We start from the raw sequence: 26,772 nt of genomic DNA on the forward strand, positions 1-26,772 counted from the left end.
AATACATACAGCTGTAATTGCTTCAAGAAAAAAAACAGTGTTGTAGACATTTGATGCTGGTAGGATTGGGGAGGAAAGGCTTCTTGAGGTGTCGATCTAAGATCTGAAAAATAGGTAGAAATTAGCCAGGAAAAGAGCTGCGAAAAGATTGTCCTAAGCAGAGAAAACAGCATGCGCAAATTTCCTGGGGATTAAACCAAAAACCATCCATTCATTCACTCCGGATATGTTTCCTGCACGTCAAATGCTTCAGAAGCGCTACCCAAACTTTATTTTGTTGTTCATATAGAAGGCAATTTGTAATTCTAATTGCTGTTGATATATTCAGCCGATGTCCCTCCCATCAGGATAAACTAAAAACTTCAAAGTCCTCATCCCAGTTTCATACCGTCATCCGGTGACGCAAGAGCCTACCCCGCCCTACTCCTACCGACTATCCCACGCGCTCAGCCAATCGCAGTGCCTAACTCCCAGCTTGACACCTCCTTCTCCCAATCGCAGGACATCTCCTCCCAGCCAATGACGGGTCGCCGAGGGAAGCCCCGCCTCCCTGAGGGAATATCAATAGGTGAGCCATAGGAGGAATGGAAGGCACGGTTCTCGCGAGGATGTTCCCGTCGCTCTTCTCTTCCCGAGGCGGGCTGTCACGTGACGCGGCCTCGCCCAATCGGCGCGCGGGCTGCGGGGGTCGCCGCGGTTCCCGCCAAATACGAGCGCGGCGGCCGCGGCAGCAGCGGCGCGGGCGGGAGGGCGAGCAACAGCGGCCGCCGAAGCTGAGCTCGCGCCTCCGCCGTCTGGGGGGAGTTCGAGCCGCCGCCGGGGCGATGCTGGAAGAGCCGGAGTGCGTGGCGCCGGGCGCCAGGGGAGGGGCCGTAGGTCGGTTCGGGCTCGCGCTGAGGGAAAGGGGGGGCGCGGCGCGCGGCCTGTGCGGCCCGAGGCGGCGGTTGCAGGCGGACGGGCCTCCCGGCCCCGGGCCTACTCCCTCGGGCTTGGCATTCGGTCCCTGGGGCCTTATAATCCCGAGCAAGGGCCCTGCGTCCCAAAGGACGCTCTCCTTGACGTTATTGTTGCAGCTGCGACCGTATTTTTTTTTTCCGACGCGTTTGCCCTTCCCAGGGCCCTGTGGGGTGACGGGTTGGTGAGACCAAGAGGGGAAACTGAGGCCCGGGGAGGCGAAAGGGCTGACTCTGCAGGTTACCGAGTGCGTTTGTGTCCCTTGACCAAGTTGGATGTTGCAGCGGGTGGGGAAACTGAGGCCCGAGGTCACACGGGCTTGGGGACCAGAACAGCTGCGTCTGCGGGTCGAGGCAAGCCCAGGTAAGAGGCCTAGATGGTAGGGATTGGCAAGGAATTGGGACTCCCAAATTCTTCCTCCTGCCTGATGACACAAGGTGACTTTCTCCTTTCTGTGTCTTGGAAGGGGGCTTTATAGCACACAAAAGGGGTTCTCAAAACGTGGGATGGTAGACCAAAGGAGACCAGACTGCATTTTCCCCCGCTTGAGTCTCCATTACATCCCCAGCACTTGGCACCTAGTGGGTGCCTGATAAATGCGTGAATGAATTTTAAGGACTATTATGGACGTCAACCAGTCTAGTCCAGGGTTTCTCAAACTCAGCACTACTGACATGTGGAGCTGCTCTGGGCAATATAGGATGTTGTGCAGTATCCCTGGCCTCTACCCACTGCCTGCCGGTAGCAACCCCTCTCCCCAAGGCATGACAACCAAATATATCTTTGCCAAGTGTCCTCTAGGCAACAGAACCCCACCCCCTGGTTGAGAACCAATGCGCTAGTTGCTTCTAGACTTTGAGATTTCACAGAGACATAAAATTGTAATGATATAAATAAGTTGAGACTGTCATGGAGCTATAATCTTTTATTCAAGTTAGGATGTTTAACTTTAAAAAAAAAAAGCCCACTTGCTATGACCATATGTTATCATAAAAGGAAAGACTGTTTTAATTAAATGAAATTAGAAGGGATGTAATCTCAGAATAAAGAGAAATTGGTAACTTTATACATATATGTGTGGATTGTGTGTGTACCTGTGGACAGTCCAGATTTGGGGGGGGAGGTCCTTTTTTATGTAGACCGGAGATTGTTTCTGTTCCACTTGGATCAAAACTAGTGACTCAGGGCCACACTAATAAATCCTTGTGGTTGTCCTGAAAATAAATTTATGGGCTAAAGATTATATATCCTTCAGTTGAGAGGAGGGGAAATGCACATTTTTTGGTAACTGAAAACTGGAGAGTGATAGTGTCTTCATTCCCTTGAAATGGGTAGAAAGGAAATGTGAATCTTCTAACTTTTATTCTCTGAGCTTGGGATGGCAGAGGGTGGGGGGCAGTATCCTCTTGGGCAGCTGGAGTTTCCTAGAACGCTCCAGTCTACTTTTTAAAAATACTTTTATATGTAGCTTTTACACAAAATTCTTAAGATTAGCCCAAATACCTAGATTTTTCCTAGCCAGACCTCCTAGCAGGTGTGAGCTTCTAAACTTATTCTAACTATTTAAAGATATTCATCGAAACACTTGGTTCTGATTGCACAGATTTGGTGATGGTGTGAGGGGCTGGGTCAGAGGAGGGTGTTTTGAGGCCATGTTCACAGTGAAATAGGTAATCTGATGTTTTCTCTTGTCTCTACTTTTACTCATTCTACTTTTCATTGTTCTTGTTACTATTCATTGGCTTCCTGGTATATTCCAGACCCTGAGCTGGATGTTGTAGCTATAATATGGAACAAGTCTCTCTGCTATCAGAGCTGGCGTTCTATTTGGGGGAAGACATAATAAACACAAAAGTTTCAAAGTGCCACAAAGAAAATAAAACGTGACAGTGTCTAGGGTGGGATTTTCTCAACCTATTGATATTTTGGGCCAAATAATTGTCCGGGGGGACTGTCCTGTCCATTGTAGGATATGTAGCAGTATCCCTGGCCTCTACCCGCTGGAGGCGAGTAGCACCCCTTTGAGCCATATCCCATCATGACAACCAAAAATGTCTCTAGACACCACCAGATGTCTCCCCGAGGGGGCTAAAGGGTCAAAATCACCCCCAGTTGAGAACCACCTTGTACATAGATTGGTTCTGCATATCTATTTGCTGGCTCAATTATAACTTCTTTGACGCTTTTATTCACAGCCATGGATTGCAAAGACAGACCAGCTTTTCCAGTTAAGAAGTTAATACAAGGTAACTCTCTGGAAACGGGTTCAATAGTTGTTCCTAATTTATATCCTTCATTGCATCCTGTTGGGGTCCTCAATGAAAGCATCAGAAAGAACCAGAGAAGACAGAAATAGTTGCTCCTCTTACTAGGAACCTGGTAGACCCATTTTAAGTCAGTAACATCTCCTGGGATTCCCAGCAGCAAATCCAGAGCGGTCACCAACTCTGCAGGAGGGTTTCTCAACCTCAGCACGATTGACATTTGGTATTATTAATTTCTTCTCCTGAGGGCTGTCCTGTGTATTGCAGGGTGTTTAGCAGCTTCCCTGGCCTCTTCCCACTAGACGTCAGGATCCTCCTTCAAGTTGTGGCAACCAAAAATGTCTACAGCCCCTGCTAATGTCCCCTGGGAGGTGGATCTGCCCCCACTTAGAACCACTGTTTAACAGGAAGATGAATGTCCCCAAGTGCTTTTGTGTAAAACGGGGAATGCATTAAATCTTAGGCTAGATGAGTGGCTAGATTATATTTTTTAAAAACTATGGTTTCTGGTTTCTAAAACTTGGTTATTAATCTGGTTTGCTGCCTCCTGTGACAAATAGATGGCAAGTTTGGCGTTAGTGGGAATTGTGGTAAGGGACCCCCAGGCCATCCTTGTTTTATAAACTGATAGAGTATGAATGACCAAGAACAGCCTTACTGATTTGGTCTGTTACATTATGAAATGGTTAATAAAAGATGCTTGGGCCTTTACGTGAATGGAGGCTTCTTGGGAAATTCACTCATCCAAATTTCCTCGCTCCCAGAGGTGTTGTCATGAAGTCTCCTATGACCAGACCAAAGCCTGGCAGGCCCCAGGAGAGTAGTTGTTTGAGTGATGAGAAAAGCTGACAGAGCCTGGGGTGCTGGGGCCAGAAAGAGAAACCTTTCCACAAACGGGTCCTTTTACTTTCTGCTGGAGAACCAAATGCAGTTCTTGTCAAAGGAGATTTTCACCCATTATAAATAGATTTGGAATATGAACTGGATCTTGAACAGATCAGAAAATGTCTCTCTTGAGATTCTGGTAACACCCCTGCTAAATGCTTGTCAGGTTTTTGTTTTTTGGAAAATAGGATGTTGGTTTACAGTCTGAGCTATTTCATCAGGAAATACATTTAAAAAAGAAATTGATACAAAATTTTTTTTAAAAGATAAAAAAAAAAGGATGTAGGAAAAGTACAGAATGAAAATATAGTCCTTTTTAAACTTTAAAATTCCATTAACACCCCCCACCCCCCAAATCCCAACAAGTTTAGTAATTTTTAAACATGCGATTGTCACTTTGCACCTTCACTAAAAAGACAACCTCCTCTCTTCGTTTCAGCCCGGCTGCCGTTCAAGCGCTTGAATCTTGTTCCAAAGGAGAAAGCCGATGATGGCCCAGATGACGCGAGAAGCTGTCAGAGTACCCCTGTGCAGAGTAAAGTCTCTGCTTTAGAGACCTCTTTGGACACCTTGGAAAACAACTGTCTTATGGGTTCTGACATAGACTTTAGGCCAAAACTTGTCAATGGGAAGGGTCCCTTAGACAACTTTCTAGGAAGTAGCGTGGAAACCAGTATTGGCCAGAGCACAGTCATCATTGATCTGACAGTGGACTCGGATGACCAGCCCGACAGCCCTTTAGACCACAGTAGACTGAATCTAGAGGCTTCTCCCTCCGGGGAGGCTGTAAACGGGGTCATAGAAGAAGCTGCAGCTCAGCAGGAACTTTCCAAGGCTGTTCAGAAGGACAAGTTGGCATTTCCTGAAGAGACCCTTTCAGACATTCCTTGCAAAACAGAGGAGGAGGATGTTGTCCCTGGAGGAGGAGGTGCAGAGAGGAGTGGTGACTCCCAGGAATGTTCACCGCGAAGCTGCCCGGAACTGACAGGTAGCCTGAGAACGTGCTCCGAAAAGGAATGGGACGGCTGGAGCGAAGCTGGGGGCATCCTGTTCAAAGGGAAGGTGCCCGTGGTGGTCTTGCAGGATATCTTGGCTGTGAGGCCTCCCAGAGCTAAGACTCCCCCCATGACACCTCCAGACAAGAGCGTGACCTCGGAGAGCGAGGTGCTGGAGTCTGGCCTCGAAGAAGACTCTGTCCTCAGCCACTCATCCCTGAGCTCTCCCTCTCCCGGCAGCTCGCCCGAGGGGGCGTCTGCTCCCAGAAAGCAGACCCGCAGCATCAGCCCCATGCCTACCTCCACGCCTGTGCGCAGAGTGAGTATCTCCCGCGGAACCCCAGCACTCGAGTGCTGACGGATCCCGGAGCGCTTTCCATTCCCACCGTGCTGCCCAGATGGTTAGTGGCCGTGTCAGTGGGAACACAAACTAGACCTTGTGACTTCTGATGCAGAATTCTTCCTGATGTCAGAAACTGTGAAGTGTTCAGTTTTGTGTGCGTTGCAGTGTGGCCAGGACGTGGTGCATCTTGTGTGGACGATGCCCTGCCGTTGTGCTAACCATCGTTGTTCACATCTTGACCGATGGTGATGGTCAACTTAGCCATTTCAGGGAATAATGGATGTGAGGAGGCGCTAGAACCCCTTGCTTCAGACTTTAGGTCCAGTTCCCTCTGTTCCTTCTTTCTGTCCCAGCATAAATATAGGAGTGGTCGGGGGTAAGAAGTCGCTGAGTGCTGCTGCAGTGACAGCAAGACCGCAGGGAGGATAACCGGGAATTCAGTAGTCTGCTCTCCTCAGCTTGGCCGCCCATTTTAAAAACCTCACCCAGAGGTCAGGTGCAGTGGCTCCCACCTGTAATCCCAACACTGGGAGGCCGGGAGTTTGAGACCAGCCTGAGTAATATAGTGAGAACTCATCTCTACCAAAAATTTAAAAATTAGCCAGGCATGGTGGCGCCTGTAGTCCCAGCTATTTGGGAGACTGAGGCAGGAAGATCGCTTGAGCCCAGGAGTTGGAGGCTGCAGTGAGCTATGATGATGCCACTGCACTCCAGCCCAGGAGACAGAGCAAGATCTTGTCTCTAAAATTTAAAAAAAAAAAAAAAAAAAGAAAGACAAAACACTTCACCAGGGTGACCAGAACAAAAGATCGAGGAACCTGGCCCTATTTTTAAGGGGGGGGAGGGTAACCTTTGAACTGTCTGTTTCTGTTTTCTGACCAGCACAATGATGAATGTGCCAGTTCTCACCTGTCCTTAAGGTCTTATGGGCAAATCTATTAAAATCAGTCATGAATCCCCCAGGGTGTTTATTTTTTTGTGTTTTTGGTTTTGAAGCTCTTTTATTTGTTTGTGTTACTTCTTTATATAAGATTGGATCCTGGGATGCATCATTTAACCTCTACTGTACCTGTTTGATTGGACCATAAACCACCAACCTTGATCTGCTTTCTGAATTTTGGTCTGTAAGAGATGATTCGTTTTTCTAAATGACTCCATTTCTTATCTTTCCTTTCACCTGGAGAGGAGCACGGGCAAGAGGGAGAAAGGGCTCCCTCTTCAGGTTCTCTCTTGCCAACAGCTGTCTTGTGTGCACTCACTTGCCTGAATTCTGCTTTGCAGAACTGCTTTGGCGTGTGTTGTGTTGCAGCCGATTAGCTTGGAGAACAGGACACGAGCACACGTTTCCATTAAGCTTGTTTTTTATGTCCACAGCTAAGTGTGAACTGGGAAGTCACATGGTGGGCTACTGTCGTGGAGCAATTTAACTGTTGCCCACCACCCAAAACAGTTGTTTCTAAAACAACTGAGCATATGAACACAGCGTGCTAAATTTAGAAAACTCTGCATTCAGGATGCTAGGCCTTACTCTGAATACAGGCTTGAAGTTTCGGAATGCTCTAGAAGGCAGTACAGTATTATCACAACTTTCCAAATAATTCACAAGTGGCAAAGGCTTCGGACTGCCCCAGAGCCCAGGGTGGAAAATTGCCACAGTCACCCTGTCTGTCACGAGAGTGGGCACGGAGCCCCTGATGTGTGACACCAAAGGCACGAGAGGGAAATGAAGTGATTGTCAGGAGACTGCTGTGTGCACTCTGGGGTAAGGACTCTCCAGGATCCCAGCTGGGAGACCTGCGCCACCACCACCCACCCACCCTCAATCCTTCTGGTTCACATCCGTGGCTTCTAGGGCGCTGAATTTCTTGGTGGTTTGGTTCGATGGCTTCGCAGTTGTTGCCTGACTCTAATACCTTTCCTGCCACACGAGTCTCCCCCAACACCCACTCCTGTTACTCTGGGGATACTTTTGTTTTTCCACTTCCCTCCCTATCAGCCATTCTTTTCAAACTGTAGGTGGGAACTTGGCTGGAAGCTAACAGACTGTTCCATCTCGCTGTGTAATGTGTGTAGTTGTCACGGAGGTCTGTTCACCTTTGAGTTTGTTCAGAAAAATCTGTGTTTAGAGCCCCTAGGCATTCATTGGCCCTCTATTTTGTTTGCTTTCCTTATTTGTATTTTTCTTGTTTAAAATAGAAAATGGGAGCTTGTTAAAATGCAGTTCCTGCTGTCCCCTCCCAAGGAGCGTCAAGTTTTGTTGTTGTTCATTTGTTTGTTTGTTTTTAAGATCTCCAGGGTTCTGGGGGACTCCCACGTTGAAAACCAATGATTTAGGAACAGTCTTATAAGATAATCCCAGAGTCTTTTTGCTTTTTATTTATATATTTGTTTATTTTAAATTTTCATTTGCTTTTTTTTCTTTTTTGTTTATTTTTTTCACCAGGGACTTGGGAATAGCTGGAGTTCGTTTTTAGTGTTGGAGCATTTTACCATGTGGGAAACATGTTTCTCAAGTTGGTTGGCAACCAGACTTGTAATTCAGCCTGTTCTACTGGGGACCGAGATTTTCATGCCATACGTGATGATGTCGATGCAGTCCTGTTACTGGAATCCTTGGCCTGCCTCTGTGCCAAATGAGTCCAGATTGCTGGGACTTTTTCCTGTAGAATTGAAATGATCGGAGTATGAAATTCTCCGTGTTTAAAAACAACAGTGGAGACCGCCTGAGGGCCCCTTAGCCCTCCCTGGAGGTTGCCGTTACTTACCATCCTGTTATATTTCATTACATTTTTCTGTGGCTTGGGTGTGAGAGATCCCTGAGAAATACACAGTATCATTTTGTTTCTTTACAGAATACATAACCTTAAATGTTTCTCTGTGACTCAAGGGTGTCTTGGATATTTTTTATATTGGGATGCAGAGCTCTCTCTCTGCCTGTGATGTTACGCACCTGCGGTGTGGATACTTTGCGGTTTACAGAGTCATCCACACCGGTGGGTATTTCTGGTGTTTCTATGCTTGGCCCCTGACAAAACCGTAATTGTAATGAGCTTCCTCTACCTGCCGACAAGCCTCGGGCTGTTGTTGTGTGGTAACAGAACGAGCTCTTGCCAGCTCACAGCATCGTATGCATTCGTTTTCTCCAACTTCCCTAGTGCAGTGGGATGGATTTGGGGTTTTGTGTCTTCCCTCTGTCTTGGCCCTCTTGCTGTTAGCTGCTTATCTGCTCTGGGCTTAGACATTAGAGACCCTTAGGTATAAAATCAGAGTTAATAAGCCCTGAGAGGTTTCTCTTGGAAAAGAAAAAATGTGCAGGAATTTTAATGCCCAGACATGGTGAGCTCCCTCTTGACTACTCAAGATGGTTGATTTTCATGGTTTAGCTTCCTTCTGGGATCCAGGATTGTGTCTTTGGCAGACGAGGGTGCTGTCTGGCTGTGCTCCAGATGGGTAATGTGTGGCGGCATTGCATGCAATTTTGAGAGTGAGATCTGCAAACACTTGGGTCAAATTTCCAGCTGATGAAGTTGTATCAGACTGAAAGGTCCATCTGAAAGTTTACTAAAGCAGAAGAGACAACTGGTTTTAAATTAAGTAGTAATTGCTCCAGTCGTTGGATATTACTAAGCTGGCAGCAGCTGGTCATGTCGACGCTGTCATTCCCTGATGCACAGTGAAGGGGAAGCATCGTAAAAGGCACCAGATTCCACAGCTGAGATTCAAGTACGGGCAGGACTGAGTAAATTTGTTTCCCTGCCCCGCCCCCATACTCTGCTGCAGGAGTCCAGCAGTCACATTCTGGGCTGTAATCTCTGAACACAAAGGGCAGCAATGTAGACATGCACAGCATCTTACAAACTCTGCTGCTAAATCCTTCAGTGTGGGGGGTGAAGTCCATGGACTTGGCAGGAAAAGTGGATTATGGAGAGACAGATGCTTTTTCTTAAGCATTTGGGTAAGACTGCTTTGGACTGGCGTTCCTCTGCCACAAGGCCAGCAGAGATTGAGAGCTCCTGCCTCATCACAGTAGTGACCGAGCCGCTGCCAGCATGGGAGACATGCTTCCCGCCCCAACCTTGCAGGGTGTTGCTCTGTCGCCCAAGCTGGAGTGCAGTGGTGGGATCACAGCTCACTGCAGCCTCCAACTCCTGGGCTCAAACGACCCTCCCATCTTGGCCTCCCAAAGTGCCGGGATTACAGGCGTGAGCCACCACACCAGGCCACATGCCTTCTTAAGACTGCTCAGCCCTCCCCTAAAGGAAGGGTTCAGTCCAGAGAGAATCAGGTAGGACCCCAGTGAGAAAGCCATCTGCCCGAGATAATCTGCAGGGTTTATTCTATGAGAGGTCCTCGGCAGGGGTCGGCTTTCCCAGATAAATCACTGTTGCACAGTTTTGTCAACCTTTCAGACCTCTGCCAGGAAAGTGGGCCTTTGGTCTTTCCACCCAACTTGGGCCTCAGTCTGTCAGTCTAGAGTGAACCTGGGGAGTTGTTCCTTCCCAGCCTTCACCCCTCTCCCCACTGTCCTTCACGCTAATAGTTGGGTTGTCAGGACTCCTGGTCCTGCTGGGAGATCACTGAGGCCAAGGGCCAGACTCCACGTTCTCGTTCCTACCTGGGATCCTGTAGCCAGACGGTGAGTAAGTCAGTGTGCTCCTCGATCCCTGCTAGCCCAGGCTCAGTCGGAGCTGGGAGGTAGAGAACAGTGTGCCCTGGAATATGGGCCCCCTGGACGTGATCTCTGCTCCTGCAAGCTGCCCTTTCGTCCTGAGCTCTCTCTGCAAGTTCTAAGAACAGAGTTTCACTACACAGAAGGTGTAAGTTGGTGGCCCACAGGAAACCATCCCGAAAACATCACTTAAAAAAAAAATCAGATAAAATTCACGGGGTCAGCTTCCCTTGGACAAATTGGAAGGATCTACACCCCAGGCCCCGTGTTCTTATAAGATCTCTGTCCACTGTGGACAGGCAGGTCCTCTCTCATGTGCCACAAACCCGCCCACCCTGTCTTCTCTCTGTCGCGAGGCCAGCCACCTGTTAACAGTACTGGGCTCGCCCGCCCTGTTTCTCGGCCTCCACAGTCTTTCTCCTTACCCGGACCCAGATATGCAGGGGTATGTGCATGTTAGCTTGAGTTTGTGACCCCACTGCGAAACTTGTGTTATGTTGCTGGGAAAACTGGTCACCTGGGAAAGTTTTTATTCTTCTCGCTTTGCAGAGAAGTTCTTAGTGGAGAAGGTCGCCTATTCCCTCCCGCCCTTTCTCCGAGGCCAGACCCTGCGACTCAGTGAGCGTGTGGAAGTCATTGGGGCAGTCTGTGTTTAAAAATCAATGTCGTTCCTTTCAGATAACTAAGGGATGCGTCAAAGGTTCTACAGAGAAGAACAAGATCAGACTGCAAAGAGTAAGACATTTTCACCGAAATAGAAAATTAGCTTGCTGTGGGTTTTTGCATTAATAGTGAGCAAAGCCCTTTACACGTCCTCTGGTCCCATTTTCACCTTTTCCCCTGCTTTTTCTGACTGTTGTTTTGATTCTTGCTTCATTTTATGTAACCGGGTAACCAGGCTTGTGCCTTGTGGACTGCAGTGTTTGTTTTTAGCTGCGCTAAACCCAAAGGTTCTGCAAGTAGCTTTTGTTAGTGGTGGTAGTAGCATTGCCACTGTCTAATAGCGGAACATCCCATGGTGTTTTAAGCCAGCCTTCCCAGGATCCTGGGCCCTGCACTAGCTGGGTGATTACTGTTTAGTGGTTCGCTGCTGAGCCCCCTACTCCATTACCTGGGGTGTCACCCCTTTCCCTTCACACACAACAATGGGGGTTGTTGCTTAAAGGCCTTCCCCACCCCCCACTGTGGCCACTGGGTGTCTCCTGTGGCTCCACTCAGCTTTTGTGGGTTAGAGTTTGGGTTGGTTTTTCTGCTTTCAGTTTATGTCATTTATTGGAATTTCAGAGCTGTGTATGTGCGAGGGGGCCGAAGAGATCTGATCAATCTCTGATTTTCTAGAAACCTCTGATTTCTTATTTAGCAGCAGGGCAGGAGACTCCCCCGTCACCACCCCATACAGACAGTCTCCGTGTTCAGACCAGTGACCACGTTCAGACATGCAGGACACTTGGCAAGAAACGCACACTCAGACATCTCCCAGGGCATGCCCCCGTGGCTCCTGTGAAAGCAGCTGGAGATTTATGGGGGTAGATTGAGAACACTGCCTCAGAGACGAGGGCAGACAGTCTTACGCCCAAACCAAATGCCAGTTGTGAGGCCCCTGACCGTTGCGGGGCCTGTCTTGGGTGGGCGATTGTCCTGTGAGAATCAGCTCGTGCTGTGTTGGGAGGTGATTGCTCCTTCTGCCAGGCAGGTGAACTTATTCCACGTTAATTTAAGATTCTGTAATTCCTCAGTTCCCCGGGCCACACACCACGTCTTTGGAAGGAGGAACGGACATGGTCAAGTGTTCCTACCTCAAAGAACACAGAAGAAACTGGTTGTTACCCCCAACTACTCAGTTGTGAAATGACCCTGCCCTGTTAGTGGAGAGATTATTCTTCATCCCTCCTTAAGGCTTAACCTTTTCTTGTATCCAGAGGCATGGTTTCAAAGAGAAAACTTTATATTTTGGCTTTTTGTTTGTTTGGTTGGCTTTTGTTTTTTCTGTGTTTTCGTTTATCCCCCACTGTTTTAAGACTTAACTAGCAGGTTCCCTTTTCTTGCCTCACTTTTCATTTCACTTTTCTGTCCATTTCAAAAGAAATCAAATAAACCTTGTCTGGTAGTTTGGGGAGGCCGAGTGTGGAGGGAAATGTGTTTGTTCCAAAGGTGGGAAGGCAAAACCTGTAGGTGTTTTCGTGTCCTTATTCTACCATGGCTTTTTGGTCAAATGAACGCACTTCAGACCTAGCAGGAGAGACCTTGATCCAGGGGTGGAGGGATGCCTCCTTTTAATTTGTTTCCTAATTAAGTAAAAAAAAAAAAAGCTTTGCCTCATGTTTAAAGGTTGTGTTTCAGTAAATCTTGTACTGAATCGCCATAAGGTGCTGGGACAAACGGCCAATTCCTATCATTTTCCTTCTGACTGAAGGAAATATAATAGATTAAAAAGTCACTCCCAGCCAGGTGCAGTGGCTCATGCCTGTAATCCCAGCACTCTGGGAGGCCAAGGCGGGAGGATCACTTGAGGCCAGGAGTTGGAGGCTGCAGCCAGCTATGATGACACCACTGCACTCCAGCCTGGGCAACAGAGCCAAACCCGGTCTCAAAAAAAAAACAAAAAAACAAATCACTCTGGCAGGAGGGTCACCCTCGGCCTTGTCTCGTAGGACCAGGAGCGCCTGGGCAAGCAGCTTAGGCTCCGGGCAAAGAGGGAAGAAAAGCAGAAGCTGAAAGAGGAGGCCCAGCGGGCCAGGGAGGAGGCCAAGAAGAGGAGGGAGGAGGAGAAGGAGCTGAAGGAGAAGGAGCGGCGGGAGAAGCGGGAGAAGGACGAGAAGGAGAAGGCGGAGAAGCAGCGGCTCAAGGAGGAGAGGCGCAAGGAGAGGCAGGAGGCCCTGGAGTAAGTGGGCCCCAGTGCTGCAGCCTTGGCGGTGGCTCCCCTCCCTCACTCCCTCCCTCCCTCCTTCCCTTCCTTCCCTCCCTTCTATCCCTCCCTTCCTTCCCTCCCTCCCTCTCACACGTGGGGCATGTGGCTCCATCCTCCTGTGACCCTCCTTCTGCTTTCTTCCAGCCTACTCGGGCTCTCCAAGAAGGAGCTTGGGCTTGTCTGTGCCGACCGTGTACCTGCTAAGCTGAAGCTCATTTATTTTCTTATATTCTAGTCACAGGAAAAATTTTACCAGCTATTTTTCATTTTTATTTGTAGAGACCTATTGTAATAGCCCCTTGGTAAATGTAGGTCTACTGTGGAGCATGTGACAGCCTTGTAGTAAACATGAACGTAGTTTACATTCCTTTAATGCAAAGTGAAATGCTTACTGTGTACATAACTGTGGGGCACTGCGGTCACTTCTAGAACCAAAGCCCAGGGTTGGCTGAAATCACACTTGCTGTCTCTTTTGTAGGGCCAAGCTTGAGGAAAAGAGGAAAAAGGAAGAGGAGAAACGGTTACGAGAAGAAGAAAAGGTAGAGTGTTTCCCATGGGGCATCTGTGCTCTCGCCCGTTGGAGAAGCTGGTGTCCTAAGTAGGGTCCTTCCCTAAATTGCTGCCTAATGCTCTCTTGATCTGGGGACAGCAAGTGGCTCCCACAGGGATGGAAGCATCTGTCTAGATACGTTCTCGTGGCTTATTCTCACTGCCAGTTTGTCACACATCCCCTGGCCGAGGATGGCACAGCTGCCCATAAGGACGACTCTGATGTTTCAAGGTTGGCTGGCACACGGTTGCTGGTCGGTGGGTTTTGAGAGCTGAAATCCCAATCGTACCTTCAACTTACTGCTTGGGATTCAGCTCTGGGAGGCCTTGGCACGTTTTACAACACACACTGTCAGGCTGGGCACGGTGGCTCATGCCTGAAATTGCAGCACTCTGGGAAGCCAAGGCCAGAGGATTGCTTGAGGCCAGGAGTTTGAGACCAGCCTCAGCAAGAGCGAGACCCCATCTCTACTAAAAATAGAAAAATTAGCTGGGCTTGGTGGCGCCTGTAGTCCCAGGTACTCAGGAGGCTGAGGCAGGAGGATCGCTTGAGCCCAGGAGTTTGAGGCTGCAGTGAGCTCTGATGATACCACAGCACTCTAGCCCCCTCTAGACTCTGTCTCAAAAAAAAAAAAAAAATTAAAAAACCAAAAACAAAACACACACTGTCCTCCCTCATCTGTTCCTCCTCCTCCTCATCATCTTCTCTTACGTTGCAGCGCATTAAAGCAGAGAAGGCTGAGATCACGAGGTTCTTCCAGAAACCAAAGACCCCGCAGGCCCCCAAGGTGAGCTGCTTGCCCTGGCTGCAGTTTCTGTGCTTTGTGAGGCCTTTGCTTTTCAAACATGAAAGGGTGTTCACAAGTGAGGTGCTCCAGTGGGAAAACAAAAACAAAAGGTACCTTGTGACCAGCCGGCTTCCCCTTCATCAGCAGGGAGGGAGCCTCTGGGGACCCCGGGCATGGTTATTCCTGGTAAAGTCTGCAGGTTCAATATTTTGTCATTTGCTTTGTCCCCAAAAGGCAAAAAAGTGGTGCATTGATAAACAATGCTGTTTTCAGAGGCTGCTTCATGAACGGTTTCGTACTGGGGCATGAGGAGATGACATAGTCCTTACTGGGGAATTTGTGCGAGAGATGGGGTGGGCATAGCTACGAAACAAAAGTACATTCAGCAGAGTTTATTTTCCCAGCCTGGTGTGGGTCACTCGGCCGTTCAGACCTTCCAAGCCACCATCTGCCTGTGGAGACCCCGGCCTGCCTTGTCCCTTCCTCCAGAGGGGCCCATCTCCTTCCAGATTCTTTCTGTGCACTTAAACCCCACCCCCACACACATTGTCTTTATGTGCACCTATGATTCAGGGTTAGTCCGAATTTATCACATTGCCTCCTTGGTTTACTTAGCCGGGTCTTCGATTTTTGCCTTTTGCTGTGTTGGTGTGTTTAGATGTATTGTATTCTTATTTCTCCTTTTTTTTTTTTTTGTGGCTCTGTCTTTTTATCTCAAGATGTTTACTGGCAGTGGTTGAACAAGGTGCACAGCATGACAATCTGACGTGCACACTCACCATGCAATGATGGCCACAGATCCACCCACCCCATTCCTTTTCGTTGCTGCGCAACATTTCGTAAAGCAATGGTGTGGCAGTATGCCCCGTCAGTGGCGCTGCAGAGGTGGCACAGAGTTCACAGCGAGGGCCTGGGCCCTTGCTTTTCCCCATGCGGACAAGGAATGTTCCCAGCACCCTTTCATGAAAAAAAACCACCAGTTCTTGGCTTCAGCTGCACGTTGGAATGGCTGGGGAGCTTTAAAAAAATAACAGAGCCTGGATCTCATCCCAGAGACTCTGACTGGCTCGATTTGGGCTTCGGGGATTTTAGTAGTTCTCCGACGGCTCTGCATGCGGCCAGAACGCTGAGGTCTGCCATCCTCAGCCGTCCTCACATGCTGCCAGCTTGGCATCCACTGGTGCAGGCGCTGAGGACGCTGGAGGAGATCAGGAAGGGGAGCCCAAGTCTACCCACATGGACAAAGGGCCAAGACCAAGAAACTAGACACAATGTTTTGGATTCACACCAGGCTGCAGCGTTGAAGTCTGTTGTGTGTCATAAGCCACCTTAGTGTGGCTCTGGGGTCTCGGTTCCCTCACCTGGGCACGGTGGTGTAGGACCTAGCATCTGGTCCCAGCTCAGAGGGGTGGGAGGACAGGCTTTTTCAGGACTTGTGAGTTTTGACAACTGTTACAGGGCTACATGATCATCGCATAGTGAGGCATAGGGTATTTCCATCACCTCAGACAGTACCCTGTGATCAGTCCCTCAATGCACGCTGGCCTGGCAGCTGCTGATCTGCTCTGTCCCTGTAGCTCTGTCTTCTCCCAAAAGGTGTAAGCGGACTCACAGCACGTGGGTGAGTCTCAGCCCATCCGCCATGTGTCTGAGGTTCTGAGGTTCATCCTCTGCACCGCTCAGGGTCCCATCAGGTCTCGCCTTGATTTCAGACCCTGGCCGGCTCCTGCGGGAAGTTTGCCCCCTTTGAGATCAAAGAGCACATGGTTCTTGCCCCCCGGTGTCGGGCCACCTTCGACCACGACCTCTGCGAGCAGCTGGACCAGCTCCTCCAGCGGCAGAGTGGGGAGTTCTCCTTCCTGAGAGATCTGAAAGGCCGGCGGCCCCTCAGGTCGGGACCCACCACGGTTTCCAACCGGAACTCGGACATCGTTAACAGGTTAGAGCCCGGGGACTGTCCTGTGCCCATTGGAGAAGCCCAGGGGCGGTAGTCAGAGCTGTGGGGAGCCTGGGGCAGGGGCTCCGGCCCGGCCTACTGTGATCTGCTGCGGCCCTCGGGCCGTCCTCCCCTTCTGTCCCAGTCCTCCAGTCTGTCTCTGGAGGGATCTGTCTCTATGCTGGTCTCCACTGAAGGGCACCTCCTGTTCTCTCCAATGCATGTCTCTCACAGCAACCCCTCCCTTACTAAAGATGCTGTGGGGCAGCACCTGGGCCCCTCCCTCCCTGTCTCCCACTAAGCTGCACCCCTTGGTGTGCGTTCCCGAGTCCCTGCCCCTTACCGTTCTTGGGGAATAGGTGGTGCTGCTGCTCTACGATCACCGACTTCTCAGGAGTGTTGTGGCCAACTTCACCGAGGAGACCCCGGGTGGCACGTGAGCAGGTTCCTGAGAATAGTGTTTTCCCTTTCCAGTGACGTTGTGATTGTGGAGAGCGGGGAGGTTGCCAGCGTTCCCGAGCGGAGGAAGTTTGGCAGGATGAAGCTGCTGCAGTTCTGCGAGAACCACCGGCCAGCGTATTGGGGCACATGGAACAAGCATACGGTGGTCATCCGCCCGCGGGACCCCTGGGCCCAAGATAGGGTAAGCAGGTGGCAGGTGTGGCTCTGTGCTCCCCCTGCCCTCCCATCACGCCACATTGGCTTTGGTCTCTCAGACCCAGAGAGTGCACTAGCTTCACTTGGCCCTTCTCTTCCCACCCTGAAGATGATGGTGACACCCCTGGGTTTCTTTTCTCAGAAGTTCCTGGACTACGAGGTGGACAGCGATGAGGAGTGGGAGGAGGAGGAGCCTGGGGAATCCCTGTCCCACAGCGAAGGGGTAAGGACAGGCCTGGGGCGATGTCAACTTTGAACCTGAGGCTGTGGCGGCCCCAAGCCGGGTCTGCTCACAGACGCCTGGTGTCTGACCTGGAGTGTGGCCTGGAAATCCAAACCCAGAGTTCATATCTGGATGTCCAGCTCCCCTTGGAAAACCTCCTCTGGGGACAGTCACGTGCCTGGCAGCTGTGGGTTGGAGTTCAGTTCACTGTGGTCCACACACCCCTTTCTCTCTCACCTCTGGCCTACTGTGCTTCCACTCTGCCTGGCTCCCCAAGCCCGCTGGGACCTAATGGGGTTTGTGCTGACCCTCGCAGTGTCTATAGGAACAGCCCTACATGTAGCAAATGTTGAGAAATTTTTGACACAGGGTCTTGGTTTGTCACCCAGGCTAGAGTGCAGTGGTGTCATCATAGCTCACTACAGCCTCCAACTCCTGGGCTCAAATGATCCTCCCTCCTTGGCCTCCCAAGTATCTGAGACTACAGGAGCACACCACCACTCCTGGCTAACTTGGAAAATTTTTTTATAGATATGGGGTTTCACTATGTTGCCCAGGCTGGTCTCAAACTCCTGGTCTCAAGTGATCCTCCCGCCAAAGCACTGGGATTACAGGTGTGAGTCACCACACCCAGCCCAGGTTTACATTTTCGTAATGAGGCAAGTACTCTGTTTTCCTATATGATGAATTTACCTTTTCTTCTCTTTTTGAGGATGACGACGACGAAGTGGGCGAGGACGAAGATGAGGATGATGGATTTTTTGTGCCCCACGGGTACTTGTCTGAGGATGAAGGCGTGATGGAGGTGAGGGAGGGAAGGGGTGGTGACAGTGGGTCCCTACCTGCTCACAGGTGACTCAGCACGCGCCTCACCTTCACTGCAGCCTTGGGGGGATTCTCCGTGTGTCAGTTTGCAGAAGTGGGGAACCAGAACTTGGTTTTGCCTGGGAGGGTGGAGAACCTTGCAGAGGTCAGAGGAGATTCCAAGAGAGGGGAGCTGTAGGAGCAGAAACCCTAGGAGAGGGAGCAGCTGTGGCCCGTGCATTAGAAGGATGGAAACCTTTTTAGCCGAAGAACAGTTCACCGGCACTACGACACAAGCACACCTTAAGTATTCAGTTTGGTGACATTTAACCATAGAGCGCATTTACACAATCAAAACTTTCCTGTTTCTCAGGGAGGCTCCCCCGTGTCCCTGCAGGTGGGCCTGCCCGCCACCACTGTCTAAATTCTGTAAGAGTGTGGAACTTTTGAGCAAGTCATTTTTGGAGTTCCAAAGTCCCGTTGGGGTGCAGGATTTCAGGGTGGGGATTCAGTGAGAGGTCTGGCGGGGTCGGGCTTGAAGGGCGAGCATTCCTTCTGCATCTCTGACCAGGGTGGCCTGATGGGGTCTCACCACACCCTCAGAAGTATCTGTCTCAGAGGGTGGTCTCGGGGCGTATGGGCAGGGGCCTGGTCCTATTGGACAGCTCCATGATCCCACATTGACCAGGGAATTCAGAGTGGCCTTAAGAAAGGCCTAGTGGATGAGGTCTTTAAAATATTAGTATCTGTGACTTACCCAAAGAAGTTGGGGTGTGGGTTATTGTTCAGTTGAGAAATGCTCTCTGCCTGCGTCCTCTCCTCATGGGGCTAGAGGAGGGAAGACTAGGACACAGTGGGTGCCTGTGGAGGTGGTGTGTCCTCCACTGGCTGGACTCCCTGCCCCGACTCCCTGAGTAGCACTGTACCCCATCCCCTCCTCTGGGTACTGGAATGGCTGGGCTGAGACCCCCGGGTAAACCTCTGCTTCCCGACCTGCCAGGAGTGCGCTGACCCAGAGAACCACAAAGTTCGCCAGAAGCTGAAGGCCAAGGAATGGGACGAGTTCTTGGCCAAGGGGAAGCGGTTCCGCGTGCTCCAGCCCGTGAAGATCGGCTGCGTGTGGGCGGCGGACAGGGATTGTGCTGGCACTGACCTGAAGGTGCTGCAGCAGTTCACAGCTTGCCTCCTGGAGCCCGTGCCCGCCGAGGAGGAACAGACGCCCAAGGCCTCCAAGAGGGAGAAGAGGGACCAGCAGAGTGAGTGAGGGGTCGCGTTAGGAGGGAGAGATGGGCAGGGGATTAGTTGTGTGGGCACTGCCCTGGCTTAAATCCCGTACCGGGCTGCCCATCCCTGCGCCGGCACTCAGTGAGGGTGGAGGAGCCCTGTGCAGTCCTGCCTCCTTGCCCCGTCTCTGTGGCTCACGTTCGTGTCCCCCCTCCCACCAGTCCTGGCCCAGCTGCTGCCACTGCTGCATGGCAATGTGAACGGGAGCAAGGCCATCATTCGCGAGTTCCAGGAGCACTGTCGCCGGGGACTGCTCAGCGGGGATGCCGGCAGCCCCCCGAGTCCCTCCTCTTCCCGCCCACAGACCCCCACCGTGGACACCGCTGTCCCCTCCAAGGCTAGGCTAAAGCGGATCATCTCTGAGAACTCAGTGTATGAGAAGCGACCGGACTTCAGGATGTGCTGGTACGTCCACCCGCAGGTGTTGCGGAGCTTCGACCAGGAGCACCTGCCCGTGCCGTGCCAGTGGAGTTACGTCACCATGGTGCCCTCGGCCCCCAGAGAGGACAATGGCGGCATCGCTGCCACGGGGCCTGGCCAGGGGACGCCCATCTCACTGAAGAGGAAGTCGGCGGGCAGCATGTGCATCACCCAGTTCATGAAGAAGCGGCGGCACGACGGCCAGGTGAGGGGTCGGTGGGGGGTGGGGGTGGGGCACTGCTGTGACACTTTTTTTTTTTTTTTTAAGAAAATACTTTTAAGCAGTTATTCTTGGTCCTGAGTGTTCTACATATGGTTTGTGCAAACGTAGAATGGCATGTGTCCACCGTAATAGGATTGTGCAGAGAAGTTTCTCTGCCCTGAAATCCCGTGTGCGTACATGTTCGTTCCTCTGGCAACCACCGATCTTTTACTGTCTCTGTGGCTTTGCCTTTTTCAGAATGTCCTACAGTTGGAACCACACAGTATGTAGCTTCTTGCGTTTAGTGATATGCATTGGCAGTTCCTCCTTGTCTGTTTGTGGCTTGATAGCTCATTTCTTTTTCACACTGAATAATATTCCATGCGGTCAGGTTTTTATTTTTGTGCTTTCGTTCTTTATTTCTGCATTCGTTGAGTACAGTTATTAAGCGCTTTTTCGGCACCAGGCACCCTGACGCATCTCATAGACGCAGGGAGGCACATGATGCCATCTGGTTACAGCAGCCCATTGGGTGGGTGGCTGTGTGACTACAGACTGATGAGGGGCTCAGAGGAGCAGGTGCACCGGCCGTGGGACGCGTAGCGGGAGGCTCCCTGGTCCTGCGAAGGGAAACCCTTGTGCTCAGAGAGTTGGGGCCCCTGGAGCCCGGCCCCGGCCACAGATAGGCTTCATCAGTGTTCAGTGTGTGCTCTCTGCCCTCCCTGAGCTGTGAGTGTAACAGAGTTTCTTTTTTTTTTGAGACAGAGTCTCACTCTGTTGCCCAGGCTAGAGTGCCGTGGCATCAGCCTAGCTCACAGCGACCTCAGACTCCTGGGCTCAAGCGATCCTTCTGCCTCAGCCTCCCAAGTAGCTGGGACTACAGGCATGCACCACCATGCCCGGCTAATTTTTTCTATATATTTTTAGTTGTCCGGTTAATTTCTTTCTATTTTTCAGTAGAGACAGGGTCTCGCTCTTGCTCAGGCTGGTCTCGAACTCCTGGCCTTAAACAATCCTCTGGCCTTGGCCTCCCAGAGCGCTAGGATTACAGGTGTGAGCCACCTCACCTGGCCGGAGTTTCTTTTCTTACATGTGCTCCTACTGGAAACCTGTTTTGCCCCACGAGTGCTGGGCCTTCATTTGAGGCCGACACCTGATGGAGTTACAGGTTTTCTGAGACTGGACTGTAGAGGACAGGGTAAAGGCAGCACAAAAGCCAGGGTCCCCCGACTCAGTCTGACTGCCCTTTCCAGAGGGGAACGCATCTCGGGGAGCCTCGAGCCTGTGTTAAAATGGGTTGTTAAGGGCAAGGAGGTGAGAGAAATTGCTCCTGGGGAGCCATCTCCCTGCTGCCAGCAGACACATGTGGTTTTGTTGCAGACCTGAGCTGTCACAGCAAGAGGGAGCATCAGGACATCCCGGGGTGTTGATGACACAGCTGCTCCTGCCGCTCCCCAGAGCCCCTGTCCCTACACAGCTTGGCACGGGTGTACCCAGCTCCCCTGAGACCTGTGGACATGGCTTAGCTGGTCTGGCACCCACGGGATTGGCCCACAAACACTTCCCCAAAATGACGAGTTTCTGTAGACTCATTATCTTCTCAAGCCTGTTTGAGCAGCAGGACTGTGTCATTGTCATTATCACTGTTACCCAGATGGTCTCAGACGGACCCTGAGCATGGCCACATTGGCTGAGACAAGCGTAGGGAGATGGAAGGTGACTGGGGCCAGCAGGGCCCCTTTGTTGGTGTCATTATCTGAGCAGTGTTTGTGGCCGTTGACCCTGTCACCCTCCTGGGGAACCCCTGTGCTCAGATGTTCTGTCAGGCTCTCCTTGTCCCCTCCTGTAGCAGCCCAAGCCCTGGATGGCATCTCCCCACCCACTCCCACCTTGTCTGACGGGGAGGCTCTTCCTCTCCCCGGCGTGGGGCACAGTGCCTTGTCCCTCGGTCCTCCCGTTAGGAACATGGCTCTACATCCCTGAGTGCTGCTGTTAATCTTTCCCTTGAGGCTGTCCTCGTGACTGTATGTAACCTGCATTTCTGTCCACGCAAAACAATGATCACGCCAAACACTGTAGGTGAATTACTACATCTGGTGGGTGGTAGGCACCTCGGGTACCTAACCTCCAGGAAAGGGAAGATGCTTCTGGTTGGACTAGAGCGGGCCAGAGAATTGGTGTCTGGGAAAGGCCAGCCTCACCTGCCCACGCCCATGACCCGCGGCCCCCTGCTCCCTGCCACTCATGTGGGTGGGCTCAGGCCGCACAGGCGGGAGTGGAGGGAGAGCTGCTGCTGAACTGCAGAGGGGTGCATTTATGTATCTTTGATTAGGTTGGCCTTTTTTCATTTTTAAGAGCTTTATAATCTTTTCACTTAGCGCTCAGAATCGGTGTTCGCAGGCATCCTGACCTAGTGGGACCAACAGGGCCAGCTCTGCTGCCGAGTGTCTGTGACACCGTAGGGCGCTTCAGCTCTTTGGGCCTCGGTTTTAAAATTTTTTAAATGCGGCGAGGGTCTGTTTGTCCTCTCCAGGAAAACACATCCTGTGATATCAGAGCGACAGGGAAAGAACCGTCTTCTGTTCCCGTAGTTGCTAAATGTTTCCTAACTGCTGTTCTCCAGAGTCCCGGCTCTTCTGTCTGCATTTAGCACACGCGTGCGGTGGTGGCAGTGAGGTGGCAGCTTTCCCGCCAGCACAAGCTACTGCAGCTCTGAGCACAGTGGGGCTTGGCATCATGTTTTAAAGCCTGTGCCAGGAGGGCAAAGGATGGTGATTGCTCTGGAAGGCTTTGGATCCAAAGAAAACCCAGTGGGTCAAATGCTTGCATTTCCCATATGGCGGGGCCGGCTCTGAAGAAAAGGGTTTGTTCCTTTTCCTTAGTACTCCCAGGCAGACACCTCCAGGTCCAAGTGGCTGTTTAGCAGAGTCTAGGGGCTCTTACAGTTCTTTTTGTTTGTTTGTTTGTTTGTTTTTTTGAGACAGAGTCTCACTCTGTTGCCCGGGCTAGATGCTGTGGTGTCAGCCTAGCTCACAGCAACCTCAAACTCCTGGGCTCAAGCAATCCTCCTGCCTCAGACTCCTGAGTAGCTGGGACTATAGGCATGCGCCACCATGCTTGGCTCATTTTTTCTATATATATTTTTAGCTGTCCATATAATTTTTTTCTGTTTTTAATAGAGACGGGGTCTCACTCTTGCTCAGGCTGGTCTCGAACTCCTGAGCTCAAATGATCCACCCACCTCGGCCTCCCAGAGTGCTAGGATTACAGGCATGAGCCACAGCCTGGCCTCTTATAGTTCTTTGAAATGCCCTTGGGGAGGGCGGGCCCTGCCCACCCCGCGGGATCATTCCCCACCCCAGGAATTGATAGGGCTGCAGGGGTGAACCCCGACTGGCCAGATGCTATGCTCTTAAACGCCAGGCCAGGAAACCAGGTTGCTGCTCTGATGTTTTGAGAAGTACCCTGCCTGTTGAAATAAGTGCATCTCCTTCTACTGCGACGGTTTTCTTATTCTCTCCCAGAGAGCATGAGTACACGTGTGGAGGCGCACGTTTGCCACTTGATGCATTTTTCTGTGATGAAAGCAAATGAAAACAGCTCACCAATGTCACTGGAAATTCAGACCCTTGGGGGAGGCCTTCCCCACCCGACCCTGCCCCTGCAGGGACCCCCTGCACAGTTGCCCAGCGGGGCTCTCGCCTGCAGACCTGGTCTGAGCAGAGCTCCACTGAACAGACAGTCCGGAGCTGAGGCGGAGGCAGGGAGATGCGCAAAGGAAGAAAACACAGACTGGCTGAGTTCTCAGTTGTTTCTTTAAAATAATAAATTCAGAGAAGAATGTATGTTTATCAATTGCTCTTTCAAACCAAACCAGAAATCTAGAATTTCTTTTTGATTCAAAAGCAATTCACCAATTGCAGACAGGCATGGCTTAACGACAGGGGTCTGTTCAGAGCAGTGCGTGGCTGTGTGAACCTTACAGCACGTAGGCAAACCTAGACGGCAGCGCCTGCTAGACGCCTAGGCCACCTGGTGCAGCCTGTTGCTCCTGGCTGTGCACCTGCACAACAGGTTTCTGTCCTGTATACTGTGGGCAGCTGCAACACAATGGTAAGTATTTGTGTCTCTAAACATATCTAAACACAGAGGAGGCGCAGCACAAATATGGTGCCATGATCTCATGGGACCACCATTGTGTAACGTGATCCATCATCAACCGAAACGTCGTTAAGCAGCTCAGACTGTACTTTTGTGCTGAAGTAGACGATGGTGGTGGTGGTTTTTGGAGATCTGTCTTTAATTCATTTTCGAGAGCCTGCGAAGTTTTCCTCTGGTCCTAGACTCTCAGACAGACTTCTCACGTCTGGACAGTTTGCCAAATTGGGTCCAGGATGTTGGGAGCTCCCAAGTGTGTGGGGAGCCAGGGGGAGGGGCCCCCCGCCCCCGCAAAGGCCCCAGAGACACGGCCGCCTCCAGGGCGCCAGCGTGGACGTCTCCTGCTCCGCCAACAGCCGTGCGCCCTGTCTGCCTAGGTCGGTGCTGAGGACATGGACGGCTTCCAGGCGGACACAGAAGAGGAGGAGGATGAGGAGGGTGACTGTGTGATCGTGGATGTCCTGGATGCTGGGGGTAAGAGGGCTCCCCCACCTGGGCTTTGGGACTGGCAGGGAAGGGGGACTTTTGCTCTGTAAACCCTTGCTCTATAAACAGCACAGGGTTGAGCTGAAGCCCAGAGACGGCTGAGGCCGGCAGGTTGCCTGGGTCTGGGCAGCGGGTTCCAGCCTAGGCCCTGTCGGGGAGGCTGTTTGGGCACCACTGCAGGCACAGCCTCTGCACAAGCTTCTCCAAGGAGGGCAGGGCAGCTGCATCTGTGGCTTTGGGAGCCTGAGGTGTGCGCCCCTCAGCCTTGGTGCTGCCTCAGTTTCCTCAACTTTGCCTCGGGAGCCTCCTGCCTTCCTGGAGGGTCAGGCTCACTGAGAAGTGACAGCAGAAACTGCACAGGTGTGAGACAGATGTGTGGCTGAAACCGTTGGTCCCTCAGTGGCATCAAGGAAGGCCCTGGCATGGATGTGAGGGCCGACATGCAGCAGCAGTAACGATGACAGGGCTGACACTGGCTGCTGTGGCCACAGTGCCCCGGGGGCATGGGCTGGATGACTTGGGGGTCAGGGAAGGGCTCACTGAAGAGCTGAGGGAAGTACGCAGGCGCTGGGGCAGACATTGGGGGAGTGAGCGTGGTGGAAGGGGGCCCACATCACCCCCTGCTCTGAGTGAGGGTGGGTCATGTCAGCTGGAGCTCTCCAGCAGGACACTAGCAGCCTGAGCCTCCCCCTCTTCCCACTGTGGGATCAGGGTCCCAGCCCCAAGGCTTCCCAGGGCTGTCTTGGGCCCCCATTGGCAGCAGGTGGGGGCTCCTAGCCAGGGAGCCTGAGCACGGCCAGTGCAAGACCCCTCCCTCTCGCCCCCAGAGGTTCGGGCCGCGTGCGGAACCACTTCCGGAGCTGGGATTGTCGTGGGAATGGACACCAGTGAGAGCCCCCTGCCCACGAGCCCTCTTAGCGCCTCCTGAGGACGCCTACCAGGCCGGTGACGTTTGTGTATAGTGTGGTCGCGGTATCCTCGGATGCAGACCAGACCCAACTCTTGTGTAAAGAGCACTTTGTCCTGCTTCATAGGCCTCCTCGGAGGTTCGGAAAGTTTATATAAGATGCTTGATTGGTTCTTCTTGGTATTTGTAAAAATGTCCTCAAAAGCTGCATATTAATCTGCCCTTTAATAAAGCATTATTGAGACGTAATGGCCTGTATGGGGAAGCCTGTCGCACCCCCAGGCTCAGGGACAAGCTGGGATCCAATGCTTGTAAATGAATTGAAACACCAGCGCGGCTGCTGTGACGCGGGCGCCTGGGCGCAGCATGAGAGTGTATAAACTTATTGTCTAGCCCTGACGCCGTGTCCTGTCGTCTCTGAGTAGTGTCTCTCTGAGCGGGCATGCACTCGCCTGCAGTCCAGCCCCACGTGGGTTCCAGGCGTCTCCGTCAAGCTTCGTGCCCTGCAGGAGCTCCCTCCTTCTGTTAAGCCCTCGGCACACATCAGCCCCCTTCCGCCCTTGGGTGGCCAAGGAGAGTGTGTTCCTGGAGACCTGCTGGGTCACGTGCCTCAACTGAGCACTGGCCCCAAGGTCAGGAATGTCTCGGGGTCCCAGGAGGGCTGGGTCTTGAGGAGGTGGCATCCTCCTGCCCTAGGGTCGAGGTGTCTCTGTCCCCATTGCCACAGGGGCAGAAGCTGGCTGTGCACACGCAGAGCATTTCAGCATTGATACGGCGAGGCCAGGGCCGCCCTCCTCCCCAGCCCCATTGGGTGGGGCTGCAAACACTGCACTTGCAGGGGGAGGGGACCAGACCTCTGCCCGCCATGGCAGCCTCATCTATCCCCACTGGTCAGGAACACGTGTGACCTGGGCCAGGCCTTCCTGCCGGGAAGCAGGACAGGAACGTGTCTGAAGCAGAAACCACATGCCTGTGCAGTCCCTTAGACTAGTTTTACTGGACATCTGACAACTTGGTTCCCAGTGACAATTGGGGGCACATAGGGAACATGGGAGGGACCAGAGTGAGGGGTCTCTGTTCTCAGGCTGAGCATCCACCACCCCCCAGAGCAGTGCTGGGGCCCGAGATAGGGCAGTGGACAGGTTGGGGTGACATGGCAGGGAAACAGGCAGCTGCTGGTGGCCCAAGTGTGATGAAAAGGCTCCTGACTCAATCCTCTGTAAGAGGAGAATAGTTTTTAAATCACATAGGGGGACATGGTGGTGCACCTGTAGTCCCAGCTATGCGGGAGGCTGAGGCAGGAGGATCACTCGAGCCCAGGAGTTGGAGGCTGCAGTGAG

General features: G+C 51.9%; 1 protein-coding gene across 2 annotated transcripts; it reads left to right on the forward strand.

Annotated features, from left to right (window-relative positions):
* Positions 1-749: 749 nt before the first annotated feature.
* On the forward strand, positions 750-25,831 carry CHAF1A (chromatin assembly factor 1 subunit A). Of its 2 annotated transcripts, XM_045545103.1 has the most exons (15): positions 750-876; positions 3,150-3,200; positions 4,543-5,417; positions 10,789-10,845; positions 12,762-12,991; positions 13,497-13,557; positions 14,287-14,355; positions 16,068-16,294; positions 16,766-16,934; positions 17,091-17,171; positions 17,884-17,976; positions 18,976-19,231; positions 19,421-19,884; positions 24,417-24,513; positions 25,353-25,831. In XM_045545103.1, exons 1-15 carry the CDS (start codon positions 825-827, stop codon positions 25,451-25,453), a joined length of 2,883 nt encoding a protein of 960 aa, XP_045401059.1. In that variant the 5' UTR covers positions 750-824; the 3' UTR covers positions 25,454-25,831. The 2 variants fall into 2 exon arrangements, with proteins under 2 accessions (XP_045401059.1, XP_045401067.1); XM_045545111.1 differs by lacking the exon at positions 10,789-10,845.
* Positions 25,832-26,772: the final 941 nt, after the last annotated feature.

This window comes from Lemur catta, chromosome 1, assembly GCF_020740605.2.
Source record: "Lemur catta isolate mLemCat1 chromosome 1, mLemCat1.pri, whole genome shotgun sequence".
NCBI lineage: Eukaryota > Metazoa > Chordata > Mammalia > Primates > Lemuridae > Lemur > Lemur catta.